General features: G+C 42.8%; 1 protein-coding gene across 3 annotated transcripts in view; it reads right to left on the bottom strand.

Moving 5' to 3' along the window:
- Window positions 1-4,269: 4,269 nt before the first annotated feature.
- The window catches only part of MAGED1 (MAGE family member D1), an 80,163-nt gene continuing 57,647 nt past the window's right edge, over window positions 4,270-26,785 (bottom strand). For 2 of the 3 annotated variants that reach the window (XM_055564311.1, XM_055564312.1), the window contains 12 exons: window positions 10,317-10,390; window positions 8,878-9,606; window positions 7,556-8,224; window positions 7,358-7,421; window positions 7,062-7,141; window positions 6,773-6,864; window positions 6,459-6,538; window positions 6,325-6,367; window positions 5,990-6,052; window positions 5,318-5,432; window positions 4,688-5,073; window positions 4,270-4,480 (listed from right to left, as the gene is read on the bottom strand). In XM_055564311.1, coding sequence (XP_055420286.1) covers window positions 4,696-5,073; window positions 5,318-5,432; window positions 5,990-6,052; window positions 6,325-6,367; window positions 6,459-6,538; window positions 6,773-6,864; window positions 7,062-7,141; window positions 7,358-7,421; window positions 7,556-8,224; window positions 8,878-9,606; window positions 10,317-10,361 — 2,358 coding nt within the window. In that variant the 5' untranslated portion in view covers window positions 10,362-10,390 and the 3' untranslated portion in view covers window positions 4,270-4,480; window positions 4,688-4,695. Of the gene's footprint in view, window positions 4,481-4,687; window positions 5,074-5,317; window positions 5,433-5,989; window positions 6,053-6,324; window positions 6,368-6,458; window positions 6,539-6,772; window positions 6,865-7,061; window positions 7,142-7,357; window positions 7,422-7,555; window positions 8,225-8,877; window positions 9,607-10,316; window positions 10,391-10,954; window positions 11,113-26,785 lie in introns of those variants that run through there. The other variant, XM_055564310.1, reaches the window with a different exon arrangement.

The following is a 26,785-nucleotide window of genomic DNA, read 5'->3' as shown; positions in this document are numbered from 1 at the left end:
GCAGTCCAAGGGACTCTCAAGAGTCTTCTTCAACACCACAGTTCAAAAGCATCAATTCTTTGGTGCTCAGCCTTCTTCACAGTCCAACTCTCACATCCATACATGACCACAGGAAAAACCATAGCCTTGACTAGACGGACCTTTGCTGGCAAAGTAATGTCTCTGCTTTTGAATATGCTATCTAGGTTGGTCATAACTTTCCTTCCAAGGAGTAAGCGTCTTTTAATTTCATGGCTGCAGTCATCATCTGTGGTGATTTTGGAGCCCCCAAAAATAAAGTCTGACACTGTTTCCACTGTTTCCCCATCTATTTTCCATGAAGTGATGGGACCGGATGCCATGATCTTAGTTTTCTGAATGTTGAGCTTTAAGCCAACTTTTTCACTCTCCACTTTCACTTTAATCAAGAGGCTTTTTAGTTCCAAGGACATGGTAAGAGTTAACTTCAGGCTTTTACCCAGGCGTGTTTCTGTTACATTAGGATCAGAGCTACAAAAAAGTATTTAACAAGCCAGCTTTTTCTAATTGCACATGTGAAAAGAACCAGTTTTTGCAGTTTTAAAAAAAATTCATTTTAACCAGTTTCCTCCAGAGTCTAACAATATTCTGGCTATATTGTCCTTTTCTTTTCTGTGGTCATGGTCTCATAGCTAAAAATTTTAAACCAAAGCATGTTCAGATTTACTCTGATGACAGAGGCAGACTGTTGTCCCAGCAAGTATTGTTTATCTGGGGAGGTAGGGGTCTTAGTTTGATAAGAAGAACCTGAAGGAGTAAGGGAACTTGCAGGAGTAGGGGAAGTTTGGTTCTTTTCCTGTTTTCTTCTCCTCCCCCCCCAGCCCTGCTGCCCCAAGAGATAGGAGGAGTTAGAAGGGGATTCTGTAGAATGTTAGAAGAGTTTTCCCCAGGCTTTTGATTATAGGAGAAAGTTCTGGGTTAGGAGATCTGATGGAAAGGGAGAGACAGAGGGAGTTGAGGAGATGGGGTGGCAACAGAAAGACATATGTGGCATGAGTCCCTCAAGTACAGATTCTGACTAAGTGCCATTAAGGTTTTAGCACAAGGAATGGCACAAGAAATCAAGTTGAGGATTGTGTTATAATTTAATGTGCCATTAAGAGGCCATTCCTCTTGGTTCCCCAATTTATACCAGATCCAAGTTTTGTTGCAAAAGAATGTGAGCTTTTTCAAGATTTCCAGGGTCAAATTTTTCCAGTTATTGAGAATACAGCCTAGAGGTGAGTCTAAGGCAGGTTCTCAAGATGTACCTGAGTCCATTCTTAGAATGGGAGTACTGAGAGCTCACTAGCCACAAAAGCCATCCCAACTTTCCCAGTGAATCCTCCACGTGTGACAAGGCGCCACATGTGGCTAATGGCACAAATGGACAACTGTCCCAACAATCGCATCTGACAGTGAGAGGTGACCCCTGAGTGTTTGACAGAGTGGCACAAAACCATGCAGTTAGGCCCAAGCCTAGGCACACACTGCGAAAATACACCTGGTGGCTAAGGTCAGTGACAACAGAAAAGAGTTTCCTGGAACCAACTGTGAATGCTTTTTGACGATTCCCTGAAATGTGGATGGCACTCTTTGGGATGACTCAAAGGCTGCTTTTAGGCTCCTGTAAATTAATCTGGACAGAGGGAGGAAAAGTGAAAGTAGCAGAGAGGACAGGCTGAGGAATCTGCCTTGTAGCCCTGCTGGGAAGGCAGCGACCTGGGGAGTGGGCTGTTTTGCTTGAAGCAATATGTGCCTGAGACAGTGCACAAAGTGGTCTTGCTGGGGGCAGATGCTCTGATAGCCTGGTCTGTTCTGTGATTCCCCTTATCCTGTCATGTGAGTCTTCAAGCAGCAGGTGCCCTAATGGTTTTAAGTGCCTGACCCATGCCCACACAATTTTAATTGGCCTGGTCCTCAGCTTAAGGGAGAAGGAGGAGAGAGAAAACGAGAGCCCTCATCCACTTGCAGAGAAGGCAATGACACCCCACTCCAGTACTCTCGCCTGGAAAATCCCATGGACGCAGGAGTCTGGTAGGTTGCAGTCTATGGGGTCGCTAAGAGTCAGACAGGACTGAGCAACTTCACTTTCACTTTTCACTTTCATGCACTGGAGAAGGCAATGGCAACCCACTCCAGTGTTCTTGCCTGGAGAATCCCAGGGACGGCAGAGCCTGGTGGGCTGCAGTCTATGGGGTCGCAGAGAGTCGGACATGACTGAAACGACTTAGCAGCAGCAGCAGCATCCACTTGGGTGGCAGATACTGGGGCGTGGGCAGTGGAGCCTTTGGAACATGCCAGAGAGTAACCATGACCAGAGTTCCTCAATTGCTTCCACGGCCACTTGCCTGTTCACAGAGGGTTTGAGAAAAAAATAAGAGAGAAAAGGAGAGTGGGGTAGAGCTCCCTGAGAGTAGTCCCTGTACAGGCCACCAAATGTTGGGCCAGTCCAACCATGAGGTGGAAAAGAATTTCCAAATACAGAGTACCGCAGATAGGAGTAAGTTTATCAGGAACAAAGATGAGAGATCAAGTGGGCACTGCAAGTGCAGCAGGCTGACAACTCCTGACAAGCCAGAGTCAACAGTTTTCATGAGTTAATAGCCAATTTTTATAGCCTCAAGTCAAAGAAAAAATCCTGCTGGAAGGTTGGCATTAGGTAATTGGTTGGGGTGCTATAGGTGTTTACTGGAGTGGGCATCTTTGGCTAAGTTGGAGTCAGGAAGCTTGTTAATGATTAGGGGCTTTTGGCAATGTTACAAAGGGGTTCAATTAGGTTTGGAGGTGTCCTTGGTTCTGGGCTCTGCTTCTGTGGCCTTGGTAAAAGGGGACTGGGGCAGGATTCAACAGTTCCCCTAGGCTTGCCTAAGAAAATGGTCAGGACCCAGGCCTGGCTGAAAGAGGGAAGCCTGGCAGTGAGGACAAAAGGCAGGGAGGGGTGGGGGCTCCAGACTACTGGCTCCTTCCAACTAACACTGGGTTCTTCCTCTCAGAATATGGATATTACCCAGGAACCTGAAAGAAGCCTTGGACACTGTCCTTGCCCACTGCCAAGCCCTTCCCAGGAAGCTCAACTCTTTGCTCTTGCTTTCTTCAGCCCCAAGAGCTCCTACATCTGCCCTTGCCCACATGCGTGGGTACCACTAAGCCTTTGAGGAAGTTACGACCTCAACCTAACTTGATCCTCAGTAAGAGAACTCTGCTTCCAGCAAGACTCCAGCAGTTCAAGCCATTCCCATTCAACAGCCAAAAGGCTGACTGGCTCTGCATGGAACTTTGTCTTACTTTCTGAATTTTTGTTCCCTAAGCAATAAAGGGGGCTTTCCAGGTTGTTCTAGTGGTAAAGAACTCACCAGCCAATGCAGGAGATAAGAGACCAGGGTTGAATCCCTGGTTGGGAAGACCCCCTGGAGGAGAGCATGACAACCCACTCCAGTATTCTTCCCTGAAGAATTCCTTGGACAGAGGAGACTGGCAGACAATAGTCTGTAGGGTCAGAGTCAGACACAACTGAAGTGACTTAGCATGCACACATAAGCAATAATTTCCGTTTTCTCCCTGGAGGAGGGGAGAAGGCATTGTGAGGCCTCCTTCACTATGCATAAGATGTTGTCTCTGTGATGAGATCCTGTTCCTGTGGGGGTAGGGAATTGCAAAGGCTTTCTAGAGGCAGATTCCTGGGCAGCATTTCCAGAGATAGCAGCGGGGGTGGGGGTGGGGGGGGTCAGTGGGCCCACTCCTTTACAGGCAATGTGATTAGGTATGAGACTTTTCTTCTCACACAGGAATCTTTGGCACCTGGTTCATCATGTTCTCTGCTCCTATTCTTGCCCCCATCAAAGTTATTTCACTTTCCACATGGATGATATAACCAACACCCTTGAGTCCCCAGAACATTATCTCCAGGAACAGCTATATTCCCTTCCCTTCAACTACCCACTCTCTGAACTTTATTATTATTACCTGGAGTTCTACCCCCTCTGTCTTCTTAAATGCAACTGTCTGACCACCTACACCCTCTCTCATTTCATCTTTCAATGTCACTCCAAAACATCTAGCAGCATATCTATCACATGATTCACTTAAGTGATATTTAATACCATACCTATTTTTAGACCTCTTTAACATTCATGTTCATCAATCACTCTTTTGTTTCCCTATCCATTAGCTAGAAAATTGATCTGCCCTTCAGGCTAGTACTGAGGCCCATTTCTCCCATACAAACATGGTGATTTTTCATTAAATCCAGAAAACAGGGAACACATCTAATTTACTTTGCAGTTTCAACGTTTATTTCTGATACCAAAACTTGACAGCACACAAGGGAGGGGGTAAGCAATAGACAAGGAACAGCAAATAAATTTTTCCTGCATGCCACTTTCAGTCAACAGGATGTGGCTCTCTAGATAGCTGCGTTTAGAAGGATTCTGAGGCTTCATCCTCACTCAGGGGAAAGACAGTTGCAACGTATTAGCAATATCTGTGAACATAAAAAAGAAAAAAAATTAAAAATCAATGCATATACCAAGTAGTAAGGAATATAAATAACAAATACTGCTTCCCCATACTTCCTTCATCTCATCACCATGGGTTTCCTAGAACTCCCAGCTAGAGCACATAAATACATTCCTATGGATTCTATAACTCCCAGTGACCCTAAGTGCCCAATCCAAAGTGATATACCTACCCAAAATCTCACTCAACCCAGAAGAAACCGATGGCACCAAAGTTGGCAGCAAAGTTGGCACTGGCTGTACCACCAGGGCCAATAATGGGGCCGGCAAAGGTCTGAGGAAATCTGGAGCGAGCATTCTGGTGGTATCTGGCCCAGAAGGTAAATGGGATTCTGGACCAGGGATCTCCAAAATCTCCTTCCTCATCCCACGTCAGCAGCTCAAACTCAATGTCATCCCAGCTCCAGGGCCCAGATACGGCCTCATCTCCAATCCCCATGCGGGTTCTCGCCTCAGCCCGTGCCTCAGCCTCGGCTGCAGCAGCATCCAAAGCATCCAAGGCCTCATCTGCGGCCTCCATGAACTGTGCAGTCCAGTCACGAGGGTCTCTCTTCTGAACCTGAGATGAGGAGTAGAAAATAAAAGCCCGTGATAGTATTAGTTAATATTTATGAAGCACCCACTATATACTTAGCACCCTACTTTGTGCTACTGTTTACATAGTAACAACAACAAATACCACCAATAATGTGGCACCTACCATGTGCAATACCTAAAAAAGATCTCATTCCTGCTCTGGACTTTTCCCAGCCAGTCATACTTCATCCCTTAACCTATCAAGTCTAGAGCTGTTCCTCTATTACCTCTGCAATGAATCGTAGCACTTTCATCTTGCTAGTCTCATGGTAGGATCGGAGGCCCCAGAGGAACTCATACTCAGGAGGGTTGCTGTTGGGTACTCGTCTGTAGTCTAGGTACCTTAGAAAGAGGAGAAAGGCCTTTGTTTCTACCCAGCCAAGATCAGAGTTCATCAATGCATAATAATCCGAGATTCTGACACCTCAGATTTCAGGTAGCAACTCCCTCCAGTCTCATTCCGAAACACAGATTATTTACCCTCTAATAATCAGGCCTTCAAATTCCTGTGTTTCTACACCAGTCACCTAGGACTAGAGGATGACTTATGTAGAGTCATAGAAAGCACAACACTTTTTCACCCCCTCTGCCACAGTTCTGACTCCAGGTTCTTACAATCTTGTTACTGAACCACAGATAGGCCCACTGAAAAGCCTCTGCTAACCCAGCCTTGGGAATATCTACTGTAGGCGTGGTGGACAAGCTCCACTTGCGAGATAACTATATTGCAGGAAAATTTAGCCACAAGGAATATACTCAGTAAGTACTCCTGAGTATATATGTGTGCATATGCATAGGTATAGTTAATATAAGAAATGAGCAGCATGGGAAGGGCTTTCTGAGGCTGACCAGCACACAAATTCATGAGGACAAGACAAAGCCGCTTAGGCATCACTTACTTTTGTTTTACAAATTCGTAAGTGAGAAGCTTCCTCAGATCTCCAAGGAGGGGATGTCTTACCCTGAAAGCAAAAAAAAAAAAAAAAAGGAGAGATCCATAATTAGAGACTATGACATAGCCCAAAGGAAAGAAAAGAGTTTTCCAGCACAGAAGTCAGAGATAAGAGAAGAGGAAGAGACCAGGACTATTTCCCCATCTACCCAGGTCACATCTTTGGGCTCTGTACCTCCCCAAACCAATTCCCTTAGACTACCAGGTTGATGCAATCCTGGAACCATCCTCTGTTGCCAAAGAATCATATAACAGGCAAGAGATGAAAGAGCCCAATCATACCCAGGACGCAGTCCCATCTTGCGTAGTGCCTCCCAGAGGACAGCTGCAATGGGAGGCAAGGGGAGACAAGGGATGGAAAATGAACATGGAAATCAGGCGGTAGCCAACCCCCAACTGCTGGCCCGGCCACTCACCTTCACTGGCACGGTTGCCATTCATGAAGATGACACCCAGAATCACTAAAAGGAGACCCAGTTTTGGTGTGTCTTTGGTCCTAAAGAAGTAAAAAAAAAATATATATATATATATTCAGCAGCCATTTACACAGGCACCCCAGGCAGTTTACCCATCCAGCTTTCCTAGTATTCCTCAGCTAGGAGACAACTCTACCCCACCTCTGCCCATGACCTGCTATGTGACCCTGAATCCTGAACGCCGATCTACTTTAAACTCCCAGGAAAAAACCACCACTGAGAATGGCAATGTTTCTCCTCCTTTCCCATCTTACGTTCCCAGTATGCCAGCCAGGGACTCAGGGGTGCTGATGAGAATATACAGGTGTTCTTCCTTGTCAATTTCTTTCAGTTGAATTCCAAATTTCTACAGGGGCAAGAAAACGGACTATGAAATTACAGAATCTAGCATAAGCATACCCACATTCACTCCCTGTGATTTGCATAAAACTCCCAATAGGAATCCCATGAATCTTTTAAACCAAGACTTTCTCATAGTATCTATCAAAGCCCCTCCTCGCAAACCTTTCCCCATCATTCTGTCCTTCAGGGTTGCCTTCTCACCTTCTCCAGGACAAAGCACGCACGTTCAATGATTTCTGGATACACATCAGTGTATTCACGGATGATATCCCTTAGCATTTCTGTAGGTGAGAGGAGGAAGCATCTGAGCTGAGCAGGGGCCACAGAGCTGTGACATCTTTGCCAGCCCTGCCCAGGGGAGCACAGTAAGTGAAAAAGGAAGACTCAACCATGGAAGGAGGGGATTGAAGGGGAGGGGACATATAAGCACAGAGATATCCACAGAGAATGGGGTGAGGGGAAGGGCAGATCTCTGGGAGAGGGTACTGAATGCCTACCTGAGCGCTTGATGGGCACCTTAGTGTAATCTTTAAGCATCAGGTACTTGACCAGCTTATTAGCCTGAGAGGGAAAAAGGAAACCATTAAAATTATAAGATATTGACAGAACACTTGATTGAATTATAGATGGAAGTACAACAAAGAAAAGAAGTGAGGGTGGGTGGGGAGAAGCAACTGGGGAGTTAGAGTTCTTACTCTTTCCTGAAGAAGGGCCACATCTCGGGGCTGTGAGGCACCCAGGTTCTGTGAGGCACGCGAATTAGGAGAGGGGCGCAGGTTCGGTGAGGGGCGCAGGTTTTGCCAGTCTGGTGGAACTGGCCAATCAGTGGGGATCCAGTCAGGTGGGAGTGGCCAGTCAGTGGGGAGCGGCCAGTCGGGTGGCAGTGGCCAGTCAGGGGGTAGTGGCCAATCGGGAGGGCCTTGCCAATCTGGAGGACCTTGCCAGCCTGGTGGAGTCTGCCATCCAGGTGGGGTCTGCCACCCAGGTGGATTCTGCCAGGCCAGTGGGTTTGGCCAGACAACCGGACCAGGCCAGACAATGGGGTTCGGCCAGATTACTGGGTTCTGCCAGATCACTGGGTTTGGCCAGATCACTGGGTTCTGCCAAGCAACTGGGTTTTGCCAGGCTGGTGGGGTCTGCCTAGTTGGGGGGCTCTGACGTGCTGGTGGGGTCTGCCTGGTTGGCTGATTTTGCCAGCCTGATGGATTCTGCCAGGCCAATGGGGTCTGCCAGAGCACATTGGGGGGTGCGCCAGGTGGGCTCTGAGTGGTAACTGGAACTGGTGCAGACCTCCAGGTCCCTGGAGCCAGTGGGGCCCGCCTCTGATCCCCACTGCTACTCTCTTCCACATTCAAGTTATTAATCTGCATTAGCAAAGAAAAGGAAGGTCAGGGTTACCAAGTGTTTCTATGTCCTCACCATATCTATTTCAGGAAGGCCCCCTAAAACCCTCACCTGTAGTGACAGCCTGACCTACTAGCCAATGGTCACCCTGAGTCCTGGGCTTGTCTTTCACTGTCTTCCAGGCAGAAGTTTCATCTCTGAACCAGGCCAGGAGCAACCCAAGGGTGGGGCCTGAGGCTTCTCCTCTTCCTATGTCCATCACTGGCTCTGCTTGTACCACCCTGGACAAATCACTCAAGTCACTTCACCTCTCTGGGACTTATTTTCCTTCTCTGTAACACTGAAACTATGATCCCTAGCTGCTATGAGGTACCTTGAAGATTTAGTGAGTGAGATAGCCTGTGTGAATGTGCCTAGGCCAAGATCTAACACATGGCTACTTTTAAAATGTAAAATGAATTACACAAAGACTGTATACATTACGGGTCCATGTCTCATCTCCCCATTAGTCTGTGGACTAACAAGAATCATCATATTTACCATATCATCCCCTACAACGTAGCTGAATACAGACAATTATATATATTTAGTTTTGTCTTGTTTAGAACAAATGAACTGCCTCAAAGAAGAAAGGAGAGAGCCCAAAGCAAAGTCGAACTAGTAGTGATCTCACCTTACGGGTCCTCTTGCCCCGAATTATAGTCCTGGACTCCAGATTCTGAGCCTGGGAACCGTCCGCTGATGTCTGTGCAGCTGCACCATCAGATTCACAGATACCTGGGCTTGGGTCAGCCTCTATGTCAGTGTGGGAAGTGGCCATCTTGGCTGGGTTAACATTCTGGGTCTGGGTATCAGCAGTTGGGGCCGTAGTGGTGTCATTCCAAGCCTTGAAGGCTGTCTTGGGCTGAGTGTTGACCATCTCACTGGCATTGAGAGACTGAGAGAAATTGTAGGCCGCATTTGGGACCACTTTAGTAGTGGTATTCTGGGCCTTAAAGGCCATGTCTGACTTGTTGGCAGTTAACTCACCGGTAGGGGCTGCCTGGGAAAAATCATAGGCAGCATTTGGGCCCTTTGCGGGGGCATTTTGGGACTTAAAGTGTGCTGTAGGCAGAATGTTGGGAGTCTCCTTGGCATTAAATGCCTGGGAGAAATCATAGGCAGCATTTGGACCTTTTGTGGTGGCATTCTGGACCTTAAAGGCTGTCTTAGGCTTAGTGGCAGTTGCTAAAGCCTGCGTATCAGCCATCTCACTGGCTGCTGGGGGCTGTGAATTCTGAGGACTAGCATTCGGTGCACTGGCAGCTGCTGTGGCCTGGCTGGTAGGCGGGGCCTCCGAGATCTGGATGGCCTCCATCAGGGTCTGCATAAGCAAGGTGCTGTCTTCTACGGAGGCCTCAGCCTGCAAATAAGGGGTAAAAATTAAATCTCTGGGCTCCCGAAGTGGGGTTGGAAGGGTGAGGTGGGGGGCAGAATGTGTAGGGAAGGTGAGGCTGGTTGATGCATAAAGAGAAGGGTGAGTAAGACATCTCGAGGCCTGAGCGGCGTGAAGGGGTAACAAAACATCTGATAGGGGCTGAGTGAGGCAGTGGGTAAACAAGGAGTGGGGCCAAATGAAGAGAGGGGACAAGTGTGGAGGGGGGCTGCTGATCTAGGAGTGAGGTTAGAGCAGAGCAATGTAGCCCGGGGTAGGAGCTCAGGAGGAGGAGGTGGAACGAGAGTGCCGCCTTGAGGAGTTGAGGAAAACAAGGGGGTCGCAGGGGGTGGGGAATGCGGGAGAAAGGGAAGGTGGAGGCAGGAGGTTGGGGGAGGGGGCGGCAGAGAGCTCCATAAGCGCCAGGACTATGGGGGGCGGGGGGAAGGTTCCTTACTCAATCGGGATTCTCTGGGCAGATTGCCCTTACTATTAACATGGTCTCCCCTTTATCTGAAGGGGGACTGACGGCTGAAAAGGGATGACACCCGCCCCCCTCGCCACACACACACCTTAAACCATAGGAATTTGAAAAATGACGGAATCTAGGCATCAAGAAGGCAACGTCTGGACAGCCAAAGGAGCCCCGGGGGAACTGTCGGCTAGGGAAACGGTGGGGTGGGGAGTGGAGATCTCACCTGGAAGCCGAGGAGGCCCGCACCACAGTCCATTTTCTGAGACATGATTCTTGTCCCTCTGGCAAGAGCAGAGCCTGGGGGGTGTGGAGGAGGAGTTGGGCGTTATACTAGAGGGCAAACGGGAAGGAACGAATTTGGGGAGCGTTATACTAAAGGGCAAACGAGAAGGAACGAATTTTGGGAGATGGTGGTGTTTGAGGTTTGATTGTGGGGGCGGATGAGGTGCTGAATATGAGAGGAACGGGCCAGACTGGAGTGGGAAAAGTGAATGGGTGTCCAGATGGAGGTTCTGAATCCTGAGAAGCTACGAAGAGAAGCTTCAAATCGGGATTCAGATAAGAATTCTGAATCCAGGCAGATTGAATTGGGATTCGCATTTGGGAAATTGAATGGAGTTTTCAAATAATGAGAATCGTATAACAGTACAGACCTAAGTCGAGAAATCTGTAGAGGTTTTGAACGATGGGAGGGGTTTAGAGAGCGAACAGGGATTCTGAATAAGGGAGAATCGGGTGAGGGGTGTGAATCGGGGCTTGGGGAGTGGAAAAGGGATACGAATCCGGGATAAAGGGATCGGGATGAAAAATAGGGGGCCCGCACCAGGGGGCAAGATGCCCTATCTGGGGGCTAATTCTCACCTTGCCTCAGGCCCCAACCCCAACCCCCTCGTAGCCTCCCTTCTTCACGACTCAGAGGATCGGGATTGCAGTTTTCGGCTCTCAGCAGCCGCACCCTCTCCTTGTCCAGGAGAAAATGCCAGCGCGGCAGCTAAGACGACCCCGCCTCTTCGCCTAATATACCACCCACCACCTCAGATGGTTGTACGCATGCGCAAGACCTGATCGACCAAATAAGAGTCCCGCCTGCTTCCCCAACAAAAGCTTCGCCCTGAAGGCTATGCTGAGCATGTGCAGTGGGAAGCAGTCCCGCCCCTCTGCCAACACACCACCCCATCACCAACCAGGTTGACAGTATGCATCGGCCCCTCCCCCAAACAGATGCGCTGTGCCTCTAGATCCCACCCCTTGCCCCACGCGTCGGCCCCCCTACCTTTTCCGCAATGCGTCTCTGTTCTTTCCCTCCCCTCTAGCGGCCCCTCCTGTCAGTCAGCGTACATCAACCACCCTCTTGTCTAGCAGCATTTAGGTCACTATTAAAGAGGTCTCTATGTGGGGTCTCTAATTGCAACAAGTGCTAAGCTTCTGCTAAAAATAATCTCATCCATTTAGGCACCTAGGAAAATGGCCAGAGAGGGATACATTAATGGCGGTAGAAAAAGTCTGTGCCTGCCATGTGACCCTACAAGATCTCCTCCCCACTCAACAGTTTCCGGACTCAAACATTAGCTACTTTCTTGCCCTTTGTGCAGCTCCAGCTATTTATTTTGTGTGGGGAGGTGGGGAGGGATGGGTACAGCTTGTACTTAACGGCAGGATCTATGCTGGGGCTTGTTTTCCTCTCACAGAAGCCCTGAAAAGTGGATATCAGCATCTCCATTTTACAGATCAAGATAATGAGGTACAGACATATTGCATGAACTAGACAAGGACAGTCAGTAAACGGAAAATGCAAAATGTGGACCTGGTTTTCCAGACCCTAAAACCCATGTTGCACCATTGCTGGCTCAGGGACTGAGGCACCCTCACTTCTTCAGTTTGAGCAGCAGATTCACTCAACCTCCCCGGCTCTGTCAACGTCTGCCCCAAACTTGAGCTCATGCTCTGCATCCTGGAGAACACAGGAAGGGGCCCCAGCACCCCCTCCCCACCCCTGCCTGCTCTATGTGGGTCCATCCAGGTGTGCAAATTGCTCTCTGGGGTCCACTGCCTGATCCATCAGGCCTCTTTTGCTCTAAGTGGCACAAATGTCCCTGAGGCCTTCTTGGTGCCCTCCAGAGCAGCCAGGACACTCAGGTACTTGTGTGTCTGAATCATGGCAAGCCTTGACTGAGAGTGAATGTCTGCTCTGGTTCCTTCCAGGGCTGGGCCTCAGTTCCTGGGATGGAGTGCTGGGCCAGTTTGTCACTAGCTGTGTGAGCCCACTCAGGCCACTGGAATTCTCCGAGTCTGGCTTCTCAACATGCAAAATGGGAAAGACAAGTAGCACTTACTGGGGTCCTATGCAATGACACAAACTGTGCTTCCAGAATGGAGAGGCTCAAAAAGGCAGAAAATGTTACATAGATGTGAAATGACTCAAACTGAACTGATACTTTCCAAACATCCAAGGTACATCTTTGTACCTTTCACATTTATTCTGGCATCAGCTCCTGCCAGAAGCCAACATACAAAAGGAAGCTAATGCTGGGAAGTACTGCAGCATTTGGTCCCCAAGGGCCAACATCAATTCTGCCTGGCTGGATAACTTTCCCCATCTGTTGCATAGCAACCTCCTCTGTCAGCTGCCTGTTTTTTCTCAGCACTTCCTCTGGAAAGTGTCTGCAGTGGGACGTGATCAGACTCAAGAAAGGAGGCCTAAAACACCATTTTATATGCTTTCTGATCCCATATCTATTATCTCCAGTCTTGACTTATGAATTCTAAATCTGTAATCTGACAATCTATGCCACTCTTGCAATTGTCTCTGTATTTTCACAATTAACAGGTCCCATATATCCTCCTCCTAACCAACACTGTGTTTGTCCTATCATGCCCTTCTCTCTCCATTAGAATCCTTTTAGGGAGATGGATTTTTGTTTTATTCATTGCTGTATCCTTAGAACATAAAATGGTGCCTAGTGTATTTTATATGCTCTAAAAATACTTGTTTAATGAATGAATGAATACCACCATCCATTCTGTTGCTTATACAAGAAACCTCAGAGGCATTCTTGTTTCTTTCCTGTGATGAATTTACCTACTTTTCCTCATTACACAAATGCATATCTGTCATTAAAAATTCAAACATTACCTAAGTATTTCAGAAATTAAGTAGCCATCACTCCAAATCTCACCACTTTGAGTTAACTGTTAAGGTTTTGTTGCTAACTTCTCATACAACACTTTATGTACATATATTCTTACATAAATGGGATTACTTTATATATGCCATACTTTGAATTGCATTCTTTTATTAATACTTACTGCCTCCCACTTGCTTTTACCTCTACCCTCATCTGAGACATGCATTTTAAAAACCATTTTTTATATTCTATCATGTTCAAAAAGTCCTTTAGTGTTTTACAAAAATGAAGATCATATTATATATATTTTAATCTGTAAAAATGAAGATCATATTATATATATTTTAATCTATCTGATTTATCTCAGTTAATGTTAATCTACCTCTGATTCATTCTTTTGCATTGCTGCATACTATTCCATGATAGAGATGGACCACAATATATTAAATCATTTTCTCATTGATGGTAATTCATTTTGGTTTCAGGTGTTTTGGTGTGGGGAGGAAGCACATACTGACAACACTGCAATAAAATAACTGTACATATATCATTACTTTTAATGCTTAATATTTATTCCTGTGACATCAGATGCCCAGGAGTAAGATCAATACACTAGACAGTGTTTGGCATCATAAGCCTTTTCCAGTTTTTTTCCCAACCTGGTGTGTGTTTTATTAGTATCTCCTTGTGGTTTTAATTTACATTTCTGATAAGTAAGTAGTGGAATACATATTCATATGTCAATGGACCTACTGGATTTCTTTTGTAAAGTGCTTGTGCAAGTCTTTTGCCTATTTTTCTTGTGTTGTCTTTGTCTTAATTATTTTGGAGATTTCTTTGAACAGTCTTACAGATGCTAATTGAAATCCCGTAGGGCTACATGTATTGCAAATATTTTTTTCACATTTTAGTAAGGTAATACAGTGTGTATATTCTATATTATGTAACAGTTCCAACTGCAAGAGCCACCTTATCAGCTAAAAGAATGTGACCTAGGATTTACCAGTGGTAGGGTCCTGAAGGAGCCTAGTGGGTCGACGTCTATGGGGTCGCACACAGTCGGACACGACTGAAGTGACTTAGCAGCAGCAGCAGCAGGGTCCTGAAGACCACCCTTGCGTTCAATGATTCACTAGAAGCACTCACAGAACTCAGGATAGGTGTTACATTCAAGGCTATAGTTTATTACAATGCAAGGATACCAATTTAAATCCACAAAGCTAAAAGGTGGATAACTCACATGTCCAGGAGAGAACAGGGGTGAGCTTCCATTTGTTCCCTTTCAGTGGAACTGTATGGCCAGTGCTTAATTCTCCCAGCAAGATGTGTGACAAACCTGATCCCTGGGATTTCCTGGAGGTTAGTCACGTAGGCATGGAACACCTGGGTGGCTAACCTTAGCTACTCAGTCTCCAGCCTGTGCTGAGGTCAAACTAATGCCACAAGGCTCAAGGCCCCACTATAAATCATACTCTTAACATAAACCATCTGTTGGCCCAAAGCCCCGGCTGAACAAAAAGATTCTAATCAGGCATAATATGCCAAAGGTTTAAAGGTTATCTCCCAGGAGCTTGTCAAGAGCTGGACCTTTCTTTGGAATGTGCAGACATTTTTTTGGAATGCTCAGGGTCTGAACACCTCAGACCTGCCGAGTCAAGTCTTCTATTGCACAAACAGTCATCAGTTCAGTTCAGTTCAGTCGCTCAGGTTAATGAGGAAAATGTAAATTATAACCACAATGAGTTAGTATTTCACATCTATCAGAATGCTTAAAAAAAATACAACAGGTGCTGGCAAGGATTTGGAGAAAATAGATCCACTCACACATTGTTGCTGGGAATGTAAAATGATACAATCACTGGGAAAGTTTGGCAAGTTTCTTATAAAACCTAACATGCTCCTATTACACAATCCAACAACTGCCCTCTTGGGCATTTATCCCAGAGAAATAAGAACTTACGGGCTTCCCTTGTAGCTCAGTCGGTAAAGAATCTACCTGCAGTGCAGGAGACCCGGGTTTGATCCCTGGGTTGGGAAGATCCCCTGGAGAAGGAAATGGCAACCCACTCCAATATCCTTGCCTGGAAAATCTCATGGACACAGGAGCCTGGTGGGCTGCAGTCCATGGGGTCACAAGGAGTTGGCCATGACTGAGCAGCTAACACTAATGGTTAATGATGTTGAATATTTTTAACATGCCTATTTGCCATCAATATATTCTCTTTGGTGCAATGTTTCTTCATGTCTTTTGTCCAGTTTTCTAATTTAATTGCTTGTGTTTTTTTAAGTGTTGAGTCTTAAGAATTTATGTATTTTATGTATAAGTCCCCTGTCAGATATATGGTTTGCAAACTGGTTTCTCCCAGTTTGTAACTTTTGTCTTCATCCTCTTTAAGAGTCACATGGCACATTTTTTAGAAAGTCCAATTTATTGATTTTTTCTCCTTCTAAAGATCTGTGTCATTTCTAAGAACTCTTCAACAAGCCCTAACGATCTGAAGATTTTATCATGTATTATATTCCAGAAGTCTTGTGGTTTTAACTTTTGTATGGAAGTCTATCTTCCATTTGGATTTAAATTTTCAATTAGATGTGAGGTCTAGGTTGAGTTTTATTTGGGGGGATGGGAGAGGCAGAGCTACAAAAATCCATCTTATCATTCCAGCACAATTTGTTGAAAAGATAATCCTCCCATTGAGTTATTTTTGCACCTTTGTAAAAGGTCAGTTGGCCATACTTGTGTAAGGCTATTTCTCAAGTTCTCTATTCTGTTCCATTGGTCTGTCTGTCTACTCCTCCATCAATACTGCAATGGTCTTGATTACTGTAGCTATACAATAGTCCTGAAGTTGAACAGAATTTTGTTCTTTTTCAGAATTATTTTATCTGTTATTCTAGTTCTTCTGCTTTCCCATACATTTTGGAATAATTTATATCTACAAAGTATCTTGGGTTCAATCCCTGGGTTGGAAAGATCCCCTAGAGAAAGAAATGGTCCAGTATTCTTGCTTGGGAAATCCCATGCACAGAGGAGCCTGGTGGGCTACAGTCCACGGGGGTCACAAAGAGTAGGACATGACTGGACACACACACACAAAGCATCTTACTGTAATTATGAGAGCAACTGCATTCAATCTGTGGGCATTCTCTCCTTTTATTTTGATTTTCTTTGACTTCTTAATCACAGTTTTTTTGTATTCTGTCATTGTTGGGGGGAGTGTTCTATAAATATCAATTAGATCCTGTTGGTTGATGATGTTGGGTCTATCCAATTATGCTTTTTTCCAAACATGGGAAGTTTTCAGACATTTTTCAGTCCCTCCTCCTCTCTTTCTGTGACTATGATGACACCTATGTTAGATCTTTTGCAGTAGTCCAACAAATACTTGAGAGCTCTGTTTATTTTTGGTTTTCAGTCTATTTTTCCCTGTCAGATATGATACTTTCTGTCATTCCACCTTAAGTTCACTAATTCATTTTTTCTATTTATTCTACTTCTGAGTTCATCTATTATTAGTTAAGTTCATTTATTGGATTTTGGATTTTTCAGTTCCTAATTTTCTTTTTGATTGCTCCTTATACCTTCTATTTCTTTTGGAGATTTTCTATTTGTTTGCTGAGACTTTCTGTATTCTATGAACAGTTGCTCATTGAAACATCTTTATCATGGCTGTTTAAAAACCCTTGTAGATGATTCTAATATCTGTATCATCTTGATGTTGGTATGTGTTGACTGTCTTCTCTCATTCAAGGTGTGATTATCATATTTCTTGATATGACAAGTAGTTTTCAATTGTACCCAAGATATTTTGCATCTTATAAGGATCTGAATCTTATTTAATCTTCTGGCTTATCACATGTGAGTGGAAGTCCATATTCCCACTCCACCTCCACTGACACCTGGGAGAGAGGGGCTCCTTGTTACTGAGGGCTAAATGAGAGTTCCAGCTCCATATTAAGCTTGTAGGAATACTGCCCTGACTGGAAGAGACCTGGGTGCCTAATTACATAGCCAGAGACTATAGCCATAACCATCTTATCTTCTACTTTCAGCGTGATTTCACATTTAGATTATATAGAATGCACACAAGGACAAACATGGAAGAGTACATCTACACCATTTATTCCTTCTTGCTGGAAGTCTAAGTCCCCAAGTCAAGTATTTTTTAAAAAATTGAGATCTCTAATGTAAAATCATACTATAAAAATAATTTGATCACTTAATTTACATTAAAAAGTACACTACATTTTCCTTAAAGGAAATCAGCCCTGAATATTCATTGGAAGGACTGATGTTGAAGTTCAAACTCCAATACTTTGGCCACCTGATGCAAAGAACTGACTCATTTGAAAAGACCCTGATGCTAGGAAAGACTGAAGGCAGAAGGAGGAGATGACAGAGGATGAGATGGTTGGATGGCATCACAAATCAATGGACATGAGTTTGAGTAAACTCCGGGCGTTGGTGATGGACAGGGAGGCCTGGCGTGCTGCAGTCCATGGGGTCACAAAGAGTCGGACAAGACTGAGCAACTGAACTGAACTGAATTTACATTATATATTACAGTTATTCTGATGACTTGGTGAAACATCAAAAAAGATATTAAGTAATAATCTCAATAAGTAATATCCCTTTCTTTTTCTTGAAATGACTTTACAATTTCACCATTTAGAATGTTGTTGCTTTTTTATAAGTAGTTTTTAAACATATTTAGTAGTTTATTTCTCTTATTTTACTTACAGTTTTTCATGTTTTTTTTCTGCCTTTTTCCCAAATCCTATCCCTGTTGATTGTACCATTTTAAGTACATCTTGGTTCCATTCTATTCTCTTACTTTTTATCACCTTGTTGTTAGAAGCATGAAGATAGGAAGAAATGAAGAGAGAAAAATTGAAAAGAGAGGGTATAAGAGGAAGAAAAGGGAGGAAGGAAAAAAAAAAGGAAAACAGTAATAAAAGAAAAAATTAATGACAATTGCAAGTAAATGGAATTATTAAGATAATGAGAAACACGAGAATGGAGAAACAATGGATACTAAGTTGAAATGGAAAAAGCAGGAAGAGAATAAGGAAGTAGAATGCAGAAGGGAGAAGGGACGTAGGATGGAAGAATGTGTAAAGGAAATGGAAGGAGATAAAACAGGTTAGGAGTAAATGAAAAAGAAAGGAAAATAAATACGGGGAAAGAAGAAAAAGAAGAGGAATGTAGAGAAAATAACTAGGGAGAAAAGAGAAGTGTCTGAAATAAGAGAGAAAATGTGGAGGAGGAGGAGTGATGTGGAATGGCAGCTTTCACTGCAGAAAGAATGCTTAATGTTAGAAGTTCTTTCTTTTTGCTCCTCAAATATCTAGTTCCCTTTATATTTGGTACTCATCAAAGTGCCAGGGGTCATTTCTCACATGATGTCACTCTTGCCTGGAGGTAAGACCACTGTGGTTTTCAATCAATAAGAGCCACGTGGCCCATGTTTTGAATAGATAAATTTGTCTGTGATACTCAGTATTTACAGGGCTTCCCAGCTGGCGCTAGTAGTAAAGTATCTGCCTGACAATGCAGGAGACAGAGAGAAATATGGGTTTGATCCCTGGGTCGGGAAGATCCCCTGGAGGAGGGCATGGCCACCCAATCCAGTATTCTTGCCTGGAGAATGCTTTGGATAGAGGAGCCTGGCAGGCTATATAGTCCATAGGGTCATAAAGAATTGGACACAACTGAAGTAACTTAGCACACACACTCAGCATTTATCACATACTTTCTGCTGCTGGTTCTTCATCAGGTATGGATATCATCTGACAAATTTAGGTATACAAGAAATGCAAGTTTTCTTTTTCTCTGCAACTTAGCTTGGATTCTGTCAATTTCCCAATCTACTGAGTGGCTGAAACTCAACTCCAGCAGTGTGAAGTTCTCCTCACCTGGGGTTGTGCCTAAATTATGGTATCTCAGTGTCAAACATCAGGATGGGTGATATATGTTGGGTATCATATATACATGCCAGCATGATATGATGTCGTATTTGGTTTACCATTGTTTGTCCAAGCTACCACAAAGCCCTGATGGGGTCTCACTCTCTCTGAGGGTATCATATTCCACTCATATACATGGGAAATACCCTCCTACTCCTATCATATGCTGAGCCTTTTTCATCTCTGTGAGGCTGTCTTTGATGAACATACGCTTTTTATACTTCCATGATATCCTGAGCTGAGAGAAACTCTGTGAGGAGACTCAAAGCTCAGAATGCCTAAAGACACCACACAACCATTTTTATTTTGTAGTCTTGTTTTCATCCTCTTCCTGGCCTTTCCCAGGAAGTGAGATGCAAGGCCACACTGTTAAGAGAATCTTACAAACCTATCTGGGGTTTCTTCCCATCACTAGAATACAGGGTCTAGGTTTCTCCTTTTTTTTTCAGGAACCCACAATATCAACTGACTCTTTCCTTTTTTGCATTTCTTCACAAAACAGTGAATGTGAGGCTAGAGAGTCTTGAAAAGAAGTGCTAACAACAAAAAAGCTAAACAGACTAACAGTCAATGACTTTCCTTGTACTCAACAGAAAAATGAGGTTTCAGAGCAAATCACCATCCTGTAATATTGAAGGACAGGCAAATCAAGGGTCACAAATAAGATCTGCTTACCTAAGGCAGAAGACACTAGAGCCATAAACTTGTAGGAACTCTTAAATGAAAATGTGACAAACTCCTAGAGGCTGAATGTGGACTAAAATGAGAGTGAGAAACGCTTGGGAGTGGTAGTCCTGTTGGGGAAGCACATTTTCATGGGCTTTATTTCAGGAATCTCACCAGGTTCTCACAGTCAAGATCTGAGAAAGACCCCCTGCTATGGCCCCAGCAGAAGCAGGGGAAGAGTCTTTGTGATTATACCTGTGAAATATGCCCAGAGCCTTCTCCATAACAAAGTCCTACTTTTCAAGAGGAAAGACTACCAGAGCTTTGTTCCAGCCCCTCTCTACCTTTCTTGTTTCACCTAAGGTGTGTGTGTGGCAGAGAAGGGGTGGGAGGGGTGGGGGCAGGGGAGGACTCAACAAATAGAAATACTTGTAAAGGCCATAGGCCAGAGTCACAGGCCCACTAAAACACTGAAATATAATTGGAATATTACAAAACACTCCCTTTCCCCCATACCATACCATACCTTGGGCTTCACAGTGGCTCAGTAGTAAAGAATCCACCTGCCAATGCAGGATATTTAAGAGATGTGGGTTTGATCCCTGGGTTGGGAAGATCCCCTGGAGTAGGAAATGGCACCCCACTCCAGTATTCTTGCCTGGAAAATTCCATGGGCAGAGGACCCTGGCAGGCTACAGTTCATGGGGCTATAGAGTTGGACACGACTGAGCAAGAGAGCACCTACCACCATACCAACAGGGCTCAAGTATATTATAATGGATTATATTTGAATGAGCTGCAAGCAGAGACCTTTTAAGGAGCCCAAAGTCAAGACAGGAGACAAAATCAAGGACACTAAAGGAATATGAAGCCTCTGCCACCTATTGCTAAAGCAAAATTTAATTGCTAAAGCAAAATTTAAACAAAGCCCAACTCCTAGTAAGACAAACATAAATCTTCACAATAGAGGCCCACCTCTGTCAGTTCCTATTACTTGTCCAGCTTTCAAAAAAAATTACAAGGCACACCAAAAGGCAAGAAGAAAAAGTCTGAAGAGACAAAGCAAAAGTATCAGACTCAAATATGACAGAACTATTGGAATTATTAGGGAATTTAATACATTATAATTAATATGTCAAAGACTCTAATAAAAAAACAGACAATATGCAAGAACAAATGCGTAATGTAAGCAAAGAGATGGAAATCCTCAGAAAGAATCAAATGGAAATGCCAGAAGCACTTCCCTAGCAGCCCACTGGTAAGAATCCACGCTTTCACTGCAGGGGGCATGTGTTCCACTGCTGATCCAGGAACTAAGATCCCACATGCCAAGGGGTGCTGTCCCCCCAAAAGGAAATGCTAGAAATACAGAAATCTCATAAAAGAAATAAAGATTGCATTTGATGGGGTCATTAGTAGACTAGACATGGCTGAGAGAATCTGTGAATTTGGAAGGTATGGCCAGAGATGCTTCCCAAACTAATATAAACAGAAGAAAGGAAAACAAAAACAAAAACAGAACATTCAATTATTGTGAGACAATTTCAAAGGATTCAACATATGCCACAACTGGAACAAAAGAAGAAGAAAAAAGAAAGAATGGAACACAAGAATGGAATGGAACATTATACTGCAAATAATAATGACTAAGACTTTTCCAAAATTAATGCAGACAACAAATCACAGATTCAAGAAACTCAGAGAACACCAGCAGAAAAACACTAAGAAATTTACACTGAAGAACATCATATTCAAACTGCAGAAAACCAGAAGCAAAGAAAAAATACTGGAAGAAGCCAAGGGAGAAATAAATCTAAGTATACTTATAGCAGAACAAGGATGAGAATTACACAAGACTTCATCAGAAACTATGTAGGCAAGAAGAAGGTGAAGTGAAATCTTTAAAATGTTAAAAGAATAAAACCCAATGGCCTAGATTTCTGTGTCTAGCTAAAGTATTCTTTAAAAGTGAAGGAGATAAAAAGACTTTCTCAGACAAACAAAAACTGAAGGAATTCATTACCAGAAGATCCACCCTACAAGAAGTGTTAAAAGATTTATCAGGCACAAGAAAAATGACACAGGGCAGAAACGTAGAATTATATAAAGACAGGAAGAGCATTAGAGAGGGAATAAGTGAAGCTTTCCTTCAAAGAGAAAATCCAAACTACAATTATAGATATCTTGGGGATGCTTTAATAAAAGGAAATTTATGCAATACCTTTTTCATTATTAAATAATTACATGAAATTCACAAAAGAACTATCTCAACCACAAACACACAGCAAGGATAAAAGGATGAAATAAGTTATGGCACATAATCAATAAACAAAAGAAGATATATTCATATTAGACATAGTATTTTAAGGCAAAACATTATTTTAGATTAAGTTTCTTGCATAATGTAAACAGAATATACAAAAAACAATTTGATAGATGTACAAGAAATAATAAAACCCAAATCATAGCATGTGATTATAACATCCCTTTCTAAGTAAATGATAAACTAATCATTCAAAATACGATTTCTGAGGGATTTCTCTGGTGGTCCAGTGGTTAAGACTCTGTGCTTCCACTGCAGGGGGCATGGGTTTGATAACTAAGATCCTGCATGCCACAATGAGTGGCCAAACTATGATTAAAAATAAACAAATATGATTCTTGAAACTCTTACAAAGATACTATACATCAAAGCCCAAACATAAAACACCATGGTGCCTCAAAATGAGCATTATGGAATTCTTAAATCCCTCTTCCATGTTTTCTGAAATGGAGGTAACTTGATTTCATCTCTTTCATTTACATATGTAAAAGAACATAGAAATTTAAAGTCCTGTACACTTATGAGATGCTATGTATTGGGATAAGTGTAGGGGATAGAATGATGAGCAAAAACACACCTAGTAACTGCTTTCAAGGACTAATGGATCTCAGTCTTACATAAACAACTGAGCCCAATCACACACAATTTTAAGAAACCTTACTGTGTTTTTCATGCCAATTTTCATCATGGGAGCCGTCAAACTGACATCTTGCGATTACATCAAATGATTTTGTTATAAACTTAAATAGGTTGCTGCTAAGTCACTTCAGTCGTATCCGACTCTGTGCGACCCCATAGACGGCAGCCCACCAGGCTCCCCCGTCCCTGGGATTCTCCAGGCAAGAACACTGGGGTAGGTTGCCATTTCCTTCTCCAATGCATGAAAGTGAAAAGTCAAAGTGAAGTCGCTCAGTCGTATCCGACTATTCGCGACCCCATGGACTGCAGCCCACCAGGCTCCTCCATCCATGGGATTTTCCAGGCAAAAGTACTGGAGTGGGATGCCATTGCCTTCTTTCATTACCCCCACTTCCCTTCCAGTTAATTCCTCCTTCCCATCACCTAACAACTAACATTCCATTAATAGGCAGAAGGTTACCAGAAGAGACAAGAGGAAGAAGCCTACTAGTAGAACTTTCCACACAGTTTGAGAATGTTTGTTTGATATTTTATCAGATGATCATGCCACACAGGCTCTCAGTATCTTGTGACATACAGGTCCTCTATCATTTGCACTGGCAAATCCATACATATATCTATGTTCTCAGATACCTGCAATATGATTTAGCTCCATGTGTGTCTTAATGTTCAGTATCAATATAATATGTAATTTGAGAATCATGAAGCATTAACAACAACTGTAACAGATAAGGATCTGGGCTTGGACAAGTCATTACATACTTCAGCTTTATGGCATTTCCTGATTACATTTTATGAAACAAGGATCATCTGAAAAGCACTGGAATACCATACCAATGCCAACATTGTACACCACACTCGCATGCACAATAGTAATAGATGTACTCCATCTGAGACAGTTTTCAGTACATGATGTTACATAACAATTATTTTCACAAAATATTTTCCATGACATTAAAAAGCCTTGCAAACTTCCTTTATAATAACTATGCACTATCCAAGGATACAAATTTACCTATGCTAATTAACAAAAGTATTATTTCTATTTATTTTTGTTCATTAGATTATCATTGTGGTGACTTTTCCCCCACAAACTTAAATGCATATCTCAAATTATTTCCTTATGGTAAATTATTAGAAATGGAATTACTAGGCAAAGGTATATGAACTCTTTTACCAAAATGTTTTCCAGTAAGAATTTTTAATCAATACTAGTAATGTACAAGAGGTCTCATGTACTCTGAGAGTGTTAGTATTGAATGTTTACCTTAAAAATATTTCCAGTTTGATAGACAAACTGATAACTTAATTGATTTAAGTTGTATTTCTTTCATGATTAATGAAGTGCAACACACTTTCAGTGTTTATTAGTCATGTGTACTTCTGCCTGAGAGTTCTTTATATATTAAGGATATTAACCTTATACCTAGCACATTTGTTGCATTTTTTTTAGTTTGTAGCTTGCCTTTTGTTTATGAATTCCTGATCTAAGAAAAAAGGTAAACCATTACTTTCTTTTCCACTGTTACTCTATTTTTTTATGGCAATCCAAAAGTCAAATAGACATTTATTTTTCTGGAAATTAATTTGGAAATGTGGATTTCGGGCCTAAAAATGCTTTCTTAGTAATTTACCTTTCAAGACTATGTTCTAAGTGAAAATGATAAAATTCTGAATTATTTTGATGATTTTCATGACAGAAGCATGCTTCTACAGAAGTATAAAATAAGAAAACACAATACAAATTCAGCAGGGCATTTAATGGGACTTCTACAGTTGCCTCAGAATTTTGGTTAAAGCTGCACTGCTAAAACAAGCGAACAAAAAAGGATGCCAAGTATCCCCATATTCTAAAAAGAGACACCACAGAGTCCTGAACACAATCCTATAGGGCTTAGGCAGGGGTGGCTGACTAGTCATGTTATTGATACTTATTGCATTCCTTTTCAGCCCAAATCAAATGTACTTAAGAGACTAGAAAGAATCAGAGAACAATTTACGGTGTTGTGAGTCCTTGGCTTGGTAGTGTCTTTCCCTCTCTTGAAGAAGGGAAGGGCATGTGATTCCCTTGCCAAAGCCATGTGAGTGTTAATTGCTCAGTCGTGTACGACTCTTTGTGACCCCATGGACCAATAGCCCACCAGGCTCTTTGGTCCATGGAATTCTCCAAACAAGAATACTGGAGTGGATTGCCATTTCCTTCTCTAGGGGATCTTCCCAACCCAGGGATAAAACCAGTCTCCCACATTGCAGGCAGGCTCCTTACCATCTGAGCCACCAGGGAAGCCCAAAGCCATGTGACGAGGGATCCAAAGAACCACTTACAGAGATTAGGGGGAATCTGCATGAGGTAAGAGAAGGGATGCATGTTATCTTTTGGAATTATGGTTTTCTCTGAATGTATATATATATGCCCTGGAGTGGAATTACTGGGTCATATGATAGCTCTGTTTTTAGTTTTTTTAAGGAACATCCCCATTGTTCTCCATAGCGGCTGCACCTATCCACATTCCCACCAACAGTTCATTGTAGCACTATTTACTATAGCCAGGACATGGAAGCAACCTAAATGTCCATCAACAGAGGAATGGATAAAGAAGATGTAGCACATACATACACTGGAAAACTATTTAACCATAAAAAGGAACAAAACTGTGCCACTTGCAGAGATGTGGATAGACTCAGAGACTATCATATAGAGTGAAGTAAGTCAAAAAGAGAAAAACAAATATCATATATCAACATATATATGTGGAATCTAGAAAAACTGTATGGATGAACCTATTTCCCAAGCAGAAATACAGACCCAGATGTAGAGAACAAATGTATGGACACCAATAGGGAAAGTGGGAGTGATGAATTGGGAGATCCTGGGAATGACATATATATACTACTATGTATGAAATAGGTAAGAAATGAGAACCTACTGTATAGCACAGGGAACTCTACCCAATGCTCTTTGGTGACCTAAATGGGAAGGAAATCCAAAGAAGAGGGGATATATATATACATATAGCTGATTCACTTTGCTGTACAGCAGCACATAACACAACATTGTAAAGTAACTATACTCCAAAAAATTATTTAAATGAAGAGAGGGGAGTTTTGCATTACATTTTGGATAGTCAACAGTTTCCCTCCAGGTTGGAATTTCTGATGATTACTAAGGTTTGACTTGTTCCTAAAGACTTTTAGAGTGCATGCCTATGGCTTCTCATCACCATACATTGAACTACAGTTAGTAACTTTTTTATATTGAAATTTAGTTAACTTACAATATTATATTCGTTTAAAGTATACAACATTTACAGTATTCAATACTTTTATAGATTATTCAATACTATTCAATACATTTATAGATTATATTCTATTTAAAGGAATTATAAATTCCCTGTGCTGCAGAATATATCTTTGTGGTTTATTTATTTTACACATGGTAGTTCACACCTCTTAATCCCCTACTCCTACATTGCCCCCCTCTCCTTCCCTCTGCCCACTGGTATCCACTAGCTTGTTCCCTGTATCTCAGAGTCTGTTTCTGTTTTGCTATATTCATTCATCTGTCTTATTTTTTAGATTCCACATATAAGTGATAACATACAGTATTTGTCTAGGACCATTTATGTTGTTACAAATCGCAGATTTTCATTTGTTTCTATGGTTAGTATTTCTTTGTATTTGTATACTACATCTTTATGCATTCATCCTTGTCTAACTCATTTGTCCATTCAGCCTTGTCTAACTCAATGAAACTATGAACCATGCCTTGTAGGGACATCCAAGAGAGACGGGTCATGGTGGAGATTTCTGACAAAACGTGGTCCACTGGAGAAGGGAATGGCAAACCACTTCAGTATTCTTGCCTTGAGAACCCCATGAACAGTATGAAAAGGCAAAAAGATGCGACACTGAAAGATTAACTCCCCAGGTCTGTAGGTGCCCAATATGCTACTGGAAAAGAGTGGAGAAATA

Source organism: Bubalus kerabau, chromosome X (genome assembly GCF_029407905.1).
Source record: "Bubalus kerabau isolate K-KA32 ecotype Philippines breed swamp buffalo chromosome X, PCC_UOA_SB_1v2, whole genome shotgun sequence".
Taxonomy (NCBI): Eukaryota; Metazoa; Chordata; class Mammalia; order Artiodactyla; family Bovidae; genus Bubalus; species Bubalus kerabau.
The sequence above is the reverse complement of the archived record's forward strand: the minus strand, read 5'-3'. Positions and strand labels throughout refer to the sequence as shown.